We start from the raw sequence: 12,908 nt of genomic DNA on the forward strand, positions 1-12,908 counted from the left end.
TTATAACAAATTAAACTAAATAATGTTGCTTTAATGCACACAATACCTATTTCAAGTATAATTTAGTCTTAATTCAACGAAATAATTGTAGAACAAAGTTACTACAAAATTGATTTTTGTTCACAGCGTAATGGGTATTTGAATGAAATAAAATGACCTAAATAAGTTATATAATATTAATAAAAACTTATTTACTAACCTGCTGGATGAAAATACCTTTAGAGTGTTGGGTTATACTACCTATATTGAATGAATACGCTCAACACCACACAAAATATTTCCTTGCAAAATGACTCCGAAGATTGTATGTAATGGCCAATTTTTCCGTCCAAATTTCAGTCTTGATGGAGATTTTTCCAATAAATATATAAATAGCTGATCCTTAAAATGATATCCGGCTATGATCCTGGACCATGTCTTGAAGTGTCGCTTATTATTTTTGGGATTTGTAAAATAAAAATACGGAGCTGTTTTTGAATAAAATTTGACTATATTCGTAAATCGAAAAAGTAAAACAAAACACAATCGGATGCGTGCATTGCGTCATTGCGGCACAAAGGAGGTTGAATAGGAGCTTCAACAATTGGATCTGTCTACCCCGCAAGGGATATAGACGTAGATAATTATATTTATGCACAATACAAACATTTTTAACAGTTACAACATTGTGAACCAGTGTAGTAACCCTAAAAGGCGGCGATGGGTTTTATTAATTCGAAATAGTTTGTATGTACAGTCAATTTTAAGCCATAGGTTTATCACTTAACAACTTTGTTTCGAATGGCAAAGATTTAAAGGTAGTTGTTATATAAAATAATACCAATAATAACCAATAAATGATTTGTTGCAATGTTAAAATAATCAAATGAATACTCAGAATAGTCGTTCACAAAGAATCCCGCCCTAATAGACAAAAGAAATAAAGGATCACAGACACTCAATAAGGTTGCTTCACAAAAGAAGACACGTTATGAGGAATTAAAAACATATTTTGATCTGAAGCGGGTACAAACTAAAATTTTTACATTGTGACGACGATTTGAAAAAATTAAGATGTGTTGTCATCTTTTTTTTTTTTACTTACATAAATATCATAATGATGATGCTAAATAACCAAATATTTACCGGGACAAATAACAAAGATTGAGTTACCCTCGAAGTGTTTGAAACTTGTGTTATGAGGTACTAACACAAAGTTACATAGATAGAAAATACCCTTTGTTGCACATAAATTATAACGAAAGTAATATTCTAATAAACTTTTTTTGTTATTTACGTATATTTTATAATAAGAATTTAAATATAGTAATAAATAATAAGAAAGAATAATAAGATTATCATTTAATACATACATACATACATACATACATACATACATATAATCACGTCTATATCCCTTGCGGGGTAGACAGAGCCAACAGTCTTGTAAACACTGATAGGCCACGTTCAGCTATTTGGCTTTAAGAAAGAATTGAGATTCAAATAGTGACAGGTTGCTAGCCCATCGCCTAAAAGAAGAATCCCAAGTTTATAAGCCTACCCCTTAGTCGCCTCTTACGACATCCATGGGCGAGAGATGGAGAAGTCCTATTCTTTTTTCTATTGGTGCCGGGAACCACACTTTAATAACACACATTTAATACTATATTTTATAATAAGAACCTGGGACCTCCCGGTACAAGCGCACTACCGCTGGGTCACAGAGGCCGTATAAGAACATGTAAAATTAAACCATTCATTGTTTACATCATCAAAGTTTACATCATCTTAAACAAATGTCACCCTAAACAAATCACCTATCTACATAACAAACCATCATATTTTCATGCAACTTTTTAAATAAAAGTAATGTATATCTGAAATTAACTGTATAATAGTTTTCGTTCAAAACAATAAGCAAACAAATCGCAACCTGTTGGAGCAATTAACTACTTACGTAACTTTTTTCCGAACGCGCGGAAATGTGACCGATCTTATACATATAAATGTAAGTATAGGTTACGCGCCCACTGCGCATAGCTATTTCGCTAAAAGAGATGGATATAGGCAGTCCACTCACTTGCGGTTTCTTGACAAGTACGCATGGCTGTGTAAGATTAAAAAAGTCGCAAAGATTTCTGAAAATTTCAGTCGCGCTTCGTAACCAGTGTGGTAAGGGTAAGTGGGACAGTGCTTTATGTTTATTAATTTGACTGTGCGATTGACAACTATAATTTAACAGGAATAATAACGTATATTCAATTAAAAATCATCAAAATAATTATATACAACTATTTGTTATCCGAGTGTAACTCGACATGTAATAACAATATAATTTTATATTGCCCGTATAATTTAACACGTTAAAAATGGTAGTTAAAAAGACACGGACAAAGCTGTTTTAATTATTTGACATGTAATAACCTTTCTAGGTTTACAATTGATGATGAAATTTGATAGAAATTAATTGAAACGTGTTTATGATTTGAAAAGTTTTTACCTTTGCTTTTATTTACAGAGAGTAAATAGTTATTTGAATTTAAATTCAAGTTTTTATTGTAAACGTAAAAATAAAAAAATATGCAAATAGTATAAATCAACTTTCAAAAAACTTGTGAGTGTATAAGACAGATAATAAAATAATAAATTTAACCATCAACATTTTCCTTATTTCATTCGTTTAAAATATCGACTTTGTAAACGATGTCGATGAGTTGATCGGCCGATGTCACAGTGAAATGAGTTTTACATTTTTTGCTGTTAGTTTGCTTTGGATAGTTGATGAGTTTCACTATTTTCATCAAATATTTGAAAACGTTTTTTTTTTAATTACATTCGGGAATATGTTTTTTATTTTTATTTATTTATATTTTTATCAATGGTTTTACAACTCGTATTTCACTAACAAATTAATTCACTACCTTTGAATAATGGTTATTTGAAATTGAACCAGTGATTAATTTCCCCAATTCTTTTAGTGCCACGAATTATTAACATCACTTTTGAAAAATAATTAAAACTAAAACAAGAAAAGAAACATTGTGTATTTATCTTCTTATTCTTATTATTAATCGATAATATCGTTTCGATATTATCTTTTATTAATTTAAAGAATGAAAATTAGTAACGCCTATGGCCGCAATTTCATGATGAGAGTGTACATACATTTTACGAATTAAATATTCTTAACGATTCTCGTATCTCTGATATCATTTGATCCATCACCACCATGTTAACATTCGCCACAACAAACAAAGTACATAACGTGATAAATAATTCATTCATTTTGTTTTTATTATTGTGTATGTCAGTGCCGAAATATGGATACCTGGATTGATTCACATAATGAGATTGTTTCGCAGAAAACGCAATTTATTTACACCAATATTAAAAATACCCTTCCATGCAATTAAAATTCGTGACGAAGTCTTGATTGAAAATTTCAGTTTAAGCGAAATCGATATAAATTATAACCTTACCAGGAAAAATTCTTCATTTCGAATTGTTAATCGGATATCAAAATCATTTATCTTATTACAAAGCAACCAATTAGAGGAATGCCACTTGATTCACATTTTCCCTTTGATTCAGAGAAAAGCTCCTTACTTATTTGTAAATAAGAACTAACACTTATTTCGTTCTGTTCGAATGTCTAATGCATTTAGGTTAGAACGTTTATTTAAAGTAACGAATCTCAGATAAAAAATAGTGACTAAAGCAAATTTTAGCAACAACAACCAACTGAATCTTAGTCTGTATTTGAATTTACGGTCCAAAAGGAAAAGGTTGAGTAACGCGGAATGGTACACTATAAATACTTTCATGTATAGTAAATTAGTATTGCGTCACCTCGCAGACAGGCAAGTCTTTGTAGCCTTTATAAAAAAAGAAAAATGATGAATCCGGATGTCCCTGAATTTCCCTAAGCGCGGGTCTCCAAACAAAAGTCAGCCTTTCATAAAAATAATCCTGAAACCAGAATAGCTCCAAATTTATGTGTAATATATGTACATACCTCTGTTAAGAGTCAAGATTTATAGCAGATGAGACATATAATAGGCATACAAACGTTCGTGTTTGATCCCAGTCAAGGTGAACCACCGCACTTTTGTTCGCGCACTTCAAAGAATTTGTTGTAAATAAGAACGTTACGAAAGAGGGTAATTTTGTACGAGAAAATCTCACGTATTGAAATTATAGTTTCTTATGGGGGAAATACAGGCCGTATCTATCTTCTGATGTACAACCTCTATGACTGTGAAATTTCATCCCAATTCGGTGAGTGGTTTTGCGTGATCTAACAAACATACAAAATTTTGCATTGATAATATCAATTATACATAGATACATATCGTCTATATGCCTTGCGATCCCAAGCGGGGTAGACAGAGCCAACGGTCTGGAAAAGACTAAAAGGCCACATTATCAGTTATGAGAATTTGTTAAAATATAAATAGGTATATTTTTAACGGTGTATTCACTATTCTCATAAAAAAAGAAATTTTATTTAATTTGATTTTAGAAAAATCTTATCCAATAAGCAAAGGAAACTAGGCAAAACTAGGGTTCGCCTCATCGAATATATAAATACCTGCTGATCTTAATTTATTCCACTTGCCTGCATCTTCATTTTAATATCTGCGAGATCTCAAGTAGACATGAGATCTAACTATAACAGATTCAATAATACGGATTCTAAATCTTATCACAATATTTATTGGACTAATAAATTTATATTGAGGAAATATGCGCACATCATCTAGTGCAAGATTAAACGCAAACTTGGTAGTAGCGAGGGAAAACATAGCGTGTGCCAGCTGCTTCACTTCCCATAAAGATGGTAAAATACACTTGCTCTGTCTACCCCTTAAGGGACAAATTATTTAGATAAATTCATTTTAGTAAAAACTGCGTATTGCGAATTTCATATTTATTTAAAAACAGCAGTTATTCAAATAAGTTAAAATGTAGGCGATTTTCAATTCGAACGTATGACTTTTTTATTTGTTCGGCAATAATCGATTTTGATCAATTTTTTTTCGCTCTCATTCCATTAAATTCACAACTAAAGCTAACGAAGAGCACATGTTAAATGAATGTGACATAAACTGAAAGTGGTAATGGTTAAGATTATTAATAAAAAGTATTTAAAAGGCGGAAATAAAGAAAGATTCTCGAGATGAAGCGAAATGTGTCTCTATAAGAAATATAAATGTTCCCTCTATATAATACAATATTTGAAATAATCCAGTTCAACGTTCAATCAAATACACATTGAATAGTAACTCTGAAGGTATGCCACGTCAAATCGCACACGTCCAAATAAACAGAAAGCCGCAATCATTTTCAACGTTTTATGATGTGAGAAGAAATAAATATACAGGTGCTATTTTAGAACGTTGCTTCAAAATAGAACTTGTTCATTCTAGGTACAAAGATGTGTATAGTTTTTATGCAATTCGTGTTTGATATTATAAACCATTTTGAACTTAACGACATGACAAATATTCGAACAGTTACGGATAATCATTATTACTATTCCCTCGATTTCTTCTAGTTTTCATTATGAGATCTTGACCTTACGAGTATACGATTTCTTTGATGATTCATGATTACAATAACCTTTATTAGTGCTCCCTTGTACTTTCCAAGACTGAACATTGTCTACCAATCAATCAATCAGTAATGCATTCGTTTAGATTAAATTAATTATTTTATAAGATTACTAATAAAGTTGTAATGTAAAAAGTTGCAAAAATTTGTAAGGGTTAAATGTTACTTGTAAAATTAAGTGCGATGGAAATGTGAGGTCTCTGATATTGACAAGCTATCATCGGCAGATTTATCAGTACATGCGTAACTTCGTCCGGCCGTAAGTTACCTTTACACGATGAACGTTGTAATTTACGCAATATTTTTTTTTAAATTAAACCCCACTAGTTGTAATTAAAAAAATATGTACGTGGAGAGAGAGAGAGAGAGAAGTATGCAGGGATCGTGGTAAGTTGGAATATAAAATTCCTGGCATGGTCGACTTTGACATTGACTGTCATGGTTAAACAAATGTACAAAATTGCACGTTTGCTGTTCACTGTTGAGGAAATGTGTTAAGGTTTCTGGTTGTCGGATCAGGTCACGTTTAGTATAGGTATACTATACATGCATTGTCATCAGCACTGGACCAGCATATTAAATTTTATTACAAACCGACATACAAACATTGGGACTTAGAAAAAGACGTCCAATTGATAGCTACGAGTATTACCACGTACAGAACTAAATTAATCTCTCTCATTTCTTCGTGTGCCCGGTTGCACCCTCCACAGAAGTAGTTCGGGGCCCGGGGTCCGCCAGAACAGAAGACCTAAATTAATATCTACTTATAATAAATTCATGGCCAATACTTATATATAGAATTCCTTTCCTACACTTACATTTTATTTGATCTTAACGCAATATTCTTGCTATAAATTAATCTAGATTGCAAATGGAATATTTCTAAAAATAGGTCAATTAGAAATCCTAGGAAACAATCGTCGCGTCTAAAATAGTTAACAAATTATTTTGTAACGACTCGAGCTACATTTCATGTTTTCACGAGCAACAACACTTTTATAAGTGATGATGAAACTGCTGGGGATAAGAAGAAAAACGAATGTCCTTGATTGGTAAATTAATTTAAATTAGTCTAAAGTTAAATTCTGAAGGGATTCTTTTGACTCTTCATAAGGGATTTTGTAACTTTCAGGGGACGCAAAAGAAAAATTTGGAACACAACACCTCTTTTGAAAAATTTATTAATCAGCTTTGAGGTGCGAAGCTTCGGTACGCCTTGAAAAATTACTATATTTAAGTGGCATCTCCTCGTTAGGAACTAAAACAACACTTTGTAAGTGATGATAAAACAAAAGGTTAATACCTATAATTTCAAATTTTAGTAAATTACTAGAACGTCAGAATTAATTCAATTCCTATGCTAATCCAGCCCTTTTAGGGGCCCTCACTCCACGTCTGGGGTTGAAAGCGCTAGTTTTAATCGATATTTCATTATAGATGTCCTCTATCCATTTTATTCAATACCGCGTGAAGCCTTGTGCAAGGTCCGGCTGATATTCAATCACTACATCCTATTTACCCTTGAATTTTGGCAAACAAAGCCTCAAATTTGAACCGCATATTATTTGTCCCGGGGTGGGACGCAAGCGACCATATATCCATAATGTAATAGATAGTTAATTAGTAGTTACCGCCGTCCTACATGGGCTTGTTTTTAGATATTTGTTAATATGAAATCTAATTGGTTCCAATCTACGGAGCTACAATGCGCGTAGCTGACACACATTTGACCGGTTTTTTTCTAATAACTGTAACTCTGTAGCATATATTTATATTAAAGGGACTACCTGATATACCGAGCACCTCCTTAGGTACTTCATCTTGGTATTAAACCTAATATGAGGATTATTTTATGGGTCATAGGGGTCGGTGGCGGACTTTGGATAGTGGGCTTCAGCGCTCTGTGCCATATTTGAATGATCGCAATGTATTAAGGTCACGTGGACGCATCTTTTGATACAAACTCACGTTTCTATGTACATGGAAAGGGAATTCAATAGAGTTTATTAGAAGCGCTGCTGCGCTAATAATTTTTTTCTTAATTAATTGGATTATATAATTGTTTATATATTTACTTTAAACTATAATATTAAAAAAAATACTTAGGTATTAAAAAATCTTAATCATCATGATCCCTGCAATATGTCAACTTGCCGAATTGTGCATGACATTTTTTTTACAAAAAATATGCGTATAGCACGAAATATACTCTAGTTTCACAAAAGTAATGCATGCATTGTAAAACTGAACGTGTACTCGTCAAATTAGTTTTATCAAACTGATTTCAAGCCACTAATTTCGTAATGTAAATCCGGCTTAACGGCTGGCAGCATTGTCACATTGTATGGCAACGCTGATTCTCACAGCCAGATAATTTCCAAATTTATTATATGGATATTAAAATCTGAAAAAAAAATTACCAAAAAGAACAAGTTCAACACGGAAACAAAAAAGTAAATTAACTTCTTCAAATAATTTCGGCTTTATAAGTGATAAATTAAAAGAAACAACAATTATTAAGTATTTAATAATTGAAGACCTTTTGGTTGGCATACTCCATGGCACCCTTGGGATACTACCATTCCAACAAAAGAAAAAAATCAATATCGGTTCATAAACGATGAAGTTATCTTCGGACATACATAAAAAAAATATTCGGTCAAATTGAGAAACCTCCTCCTTTTTTTGAAGTCGGTTAAAAAAGAAAAATATAAACGTCCCATAATGTTCACTAAATGCTGCATCAAAATGTTACCGTAATTTCACTCTGATTCAATATTGCGGTCAAAATATATGATCGAGAAATTGCGAATACCTAACTTGTTTGTTTGCTTAATTAATCAAAACATTAACTGAAACCCTTTTAGTGTAACATAGTCAAACTAAATTTAACCGCAGTAATATCGACATAACGATTTCCGCTGAATTACCTAACCACCTTTGTGCAACTAATGTGTAAACTAGAAATACATGTCATATTTTTGCCATATTATATTTGTTTATCTGTTTTCTTTTAACACCATTAACACACCATTAACTATATAACAACTAACATAAGTTGTCATTAAAAAGAAAGACTTTTTTCCACTAATACTTTCAGCATCATTTGTTCTTTTTGTAATCGGAATAATTCATATATTTAGAATGAAATATCATCAAAAAATTGATCGTTTAAAATTACACAATAGTTAATTTAAAATGTATGATTTACTATGACGTTGCACTGATGCGATTTGTTTGTTAATATTGAAAAATTTAAAAATGTACAATAAAGTATCTACATTTTGCAATTTTCCAATATTAGGGTCACAAGTATAACTGAAAGTTGAAAGGATAATATCTGTCTGCCAGACAAGAGTCGAATCATAAGGATAATCATATTAATTGTCATTAATTTCCGTGAAAGGAAACATTGCACAAATACGAATTCTATTTTTGTAATTGTAATGGATTAATCCTCGTGTAGGACGACTTTTATCCCTTCGATTGCAATCTGTTTATCTTTATTCTGTATCTGTTTATATTATTTTATCTCTTCTAGATAATTAACTCATGATTCGTTGAATCAGGTGAGCTATAATTATCAATATTAAAATTTACTATATTACCATTCCAACCTACACGGCTCACAACTTACACTCTGTGATAGGTGATATCGATGTGAAGTTAATTTTCTCTGATGTTTTCACCGAGCCGGTCACACCCTCACTAAAAACCTAGTAGCTTTACATAGCCTCAAAAGGATAGAACGTTCTGATCTTGGTTCTGATTCATCGTTCGCCTTTCAGTTCTGCACACCTCTACATGGCCATGGGGCACTTACAAAAAATAGCGCAATTAATTACACATCGACCAGTACAGGAGTAGCTGCGCAGTCGCCTTCCGACGGGATTGCGGTATCCCTGTGCAACACAAGTTTCCCCACAAAGTCACGAAAGGTGTGGTTTGTCATAATTAATATGAGCATTTTTCTTCACTTGCACTATTTGTTACTCGCCGATTTCTGCCCTGGACATTTTCATGGTAAGTTTACTCGGCTGCTGATTCTGTCATCAGCCGCTATGATGGTCCAGGTCGGGTACGAGAGTAAATTTAAGCAGGTAAAAGGTAATTTCTTATTGCACTTCTGAAACCATCCTTAAATTTCCAGGTTAATCATAGCACAGGTGTATGTTGAACGAAACTAAAATCTATAAGGATAATCAATAAATAATTCATATAATTCATATAAGTTTTTGGTTACTGTTACTCCAGACTTAGAGATAAAAAAATTATAAGGAAGAAGGACTCACTGTCTCTGTTTAGTATTGTTGAAAAACACAAGTATGGTACGTAGTAAATACATAAAAAAACGTACTAATAAATAACTCAGAAAAACGTACAATGAGAGGGAGATATTCAGCATTTATAAATTACATTAGCTCACTCTATGTCCACCCCTTTTCCGAGCAGGGGATCGATGTCAATGGATACGAGTCATAATCCTATAAAACCATCCATCGAACCATCAATTATAACGAAAGTTTTCCATTTGGGCTTTAAATAATGCACCAAAACCTTTTAGCAATGTCGAGACGCATTTATGCTGAAGGCTTATTATTAAATTACTAGCTGTTACACTCAACTTTGTCCGCTTGTGAATGTCGCCTATTCCTCAGATCTTTGACTAGTTTCACACCTTACACAAAGATTTGTTCGAGAAATGATTCTCATTTCACTTATAGGTATATAGTATATATGAACGGAGGAGACGAATAAAATATAATAATGTTAAACAATCCTGCATCTGCGTACAACTATGCAGACGCAGGATGTAATACGCACATTTATTCCTGCACAGTTACGGAATGTTTTGAACTTCGTTGCACATTCTACTGAATGATATTTTTCAAAAAATAATAAAATTAACTTATCCGGAGTTGGAACTGTACAAAAGCGACCTGAATTTATTGTTTTTGAAATACGCTGTGCCGTAGACAAAGCTTTGTGCCATCATGAAAAGTTTGCGACTCTAAAAAGTGTTAGAAAATTGTAATGAATGCGAATTACAACGTAAAACTTTACGAGTCAGGCTATACGTGAAATGGTATTTTCATTCTTACTTAATACAGAAAATGTAAGTTGAGCTGTAACAGCGGACTGGCGGCCATGCGATCCCATTACTACACCTGGTGAAAATCGTCTATAGTAATACATATTTTGTGCTTCATTACGATTAAATTTCTAAGTGATCATTAAATAAAGGTAGCTCATTAATTAGAATTAAATTTAATGTTCTCATCCTATATGTATACATTTTCTTATCTAATAATACACAATCACGTCTTGATCCTTTACAGGATAGACAGTCTCGAAAAGATTAAAAGTCCACGTTCAGAGCTGTATATATGTATCATTGAAATCAGGTAGCACAAAATTGGATGATTATTATTTTAAACTTGAAACCGTAACCAGAGACTCAAAAATGAACAAAGGCAGGCACAATGGACGTCTGGAGTGTGTCCCACCCCATCTTGCCGACCCTTGACCCTGGAAGGGCGCATTATGGATTCGACTCCACAAAAAATTACATTGTCAACATTTTTCAAGGAACGAGGTCAAATTTTGGAGAGAAATAAATGTAACAGATAAAGCTTGCATTGATTGTAACAATCACATTTTAACTTAATAGTTTCAATTAAAGGCAACCATATTTTATAATCCAAATTCTTCTTCTCTGCATATCGACGTCCACTGTTGTTCATATGACTCTTCAATGCCTTTCCAATTTGACCTAGATGCAGCAGTTCTAGTACAGATCGGACCTGCCATCTTTTCGATACACTTCGTCCCGTCCAGAGTCCCCAAAAAAGATTTTTCTGACTCCATGCTCTCGTAATCACTGCCGCAAATATGTTCTGCTCAATGCCATTTAAAGCGGAAAATTCTTGTACAGATATCAGTGACTTTGGCTCGTTGGCATTCAATATTTTTTTTATTAAAATGTTTGGAATTATTTAACGTAAATCAACACGAATAATAACTTCACACATAAAGTGAGCACTGTAATCAACAATGAATTTACCTACTAGCAATCCCGGAAGGTCGTCTAGCCTGATCCCAGGTAAACTAATAATATCCAACCTTAACCCATAAACGTAACACGGAAAGGAGAACAACTTTATGAACAGGTACCTTGTTTATATAACACATTTGATATATACATAGTATAAGAATTGACAAAGGAAATATTATCTATATAAATTTGAAGTATGAAGGTACTTGTTAACGTGCTTAGTACAATTAATTCAATTCAGTACATTCGTTTGACCAATTAGTAGGAGTTATTATTGCCCGATTATAATAATGCTCTTAATCTATTAGTCTGCAATGCTCAGTATATATACTAATAACATCAATTTTTATTTGCAGGTTATGCCGCCGATCAGTATCATGTAAGTATAATGATATTTTATTCCTTTAACTTTAATTAATTTTGTTATTGTTATCAAACAACATAAAGGCTCTCTTATAAATTGTCTATAAAAAAAAGTGAAATGTCATAAATTGAGCTCAATAATACGGTTTAGTCAAAAGTATCAGATAATATTATATTTCTCTCCTTTTACTTTTTATCACTAGATTAATATGACTAACTAATATCTAACAATGTACTCGTATTTATGCTATGTCTAATGTATATGAGTTACTCAGTCAGATTGAGATTAGGTATTGATTTAGACACGAAGTTAGAGTAAACAGTATTGTCTCTTAAACTAGGAATATTAAATCGATTGATTCCGTCTGATACTTCACTTATCCGCCATTTTTCGTGATGGACACCATTAGATTAGATTATAAACTGATTTTGATTTAGACTACTCGCGTGAAAATTAGTTATTTGTAGGAAAGTCACTGACTGACCTCTAGTTCTAGACACTTATTTGAAGTGGAGTGTGCTGAATCGCGGACGTACATATTTTTATTTCATAATTATTTCTAGCTTCAAGGATAAAACTGTTTAGCCTAACACACTCAATAAGGAAACACACTAAAAACATCAAACACAATTTTGGTAATATATCTTATTAAAAAAATCAATGCAATTCCCTGTAATACAGATGCATTTCTGAACAGATTATTGTTTAGACGTTACACGTGGGCGAAAGCTCCAGGCAGAGCGTACTAATTGTAGCTCAGTGGTGACGGGATCGTAATGGTCAATGACGGCTTTTGGTCTATTGGTCTGAGTGCATATAATTGTATCAACTCGGGTATTAATGTCTAAAGGTGTTAATAATTCAGGTGCAAATAATACAATTGGAGATCAAGCT

At 32.6% G+C, this 12,908-nt stretch overlaps 1 protein-coding gene across 5 annotated transcripts in view; it reads left to right on the top strand.

Moving 5' to 3' along the window:
• The first annotated feature begins 2,033 nt into the window (after positions 1-2,033).
• LOC106134056 (PDF receptor) overlaps positions 2,034-12,908 on the top strand; it is a 40,334-nt gene continuing 29,459 nt past the window's right edge. For 3 of the 5 annotated variants that reach the window (XM_060953655.1, XM_013334010.2, XM_060953652.1), the window contains exons 1-3: positions 2,034-2,157; positions 9,384-9,533; positions 12,007-12,029. In XM_060953655.1, coding sequence (XP_060809638.1) covers positions 12,010-12,029 — 20 coding nt within the window. In that variant the 5' untranslated portion in view covers positions 2,034-2,157; positions 9,384-9,533; positions 12,007-12,009. The remainder of the gene's footprint in view (positions 2,158-9,383; positions 9,534-12,006; positions 12,030-12,908) is intronic. The other 2 variants (XM_060953653.1, XM_060953654.1) reach the window with 2 other exon arrangements.

Source organism: Amyelois transitella, chromosome Z, assembly GCF_032362555.1.
Source record: "Amyelois transitella isolate CPQ chromosome Z, ilAmyTran1.1, whole genome shotgun sequence".
Taxonomy (NCBI): Eukaryota; Metazoa; Arthropoda; class Insecta; order Lepidoptera; family Pyralidae; genus Amyelois; species Amyelois transitella.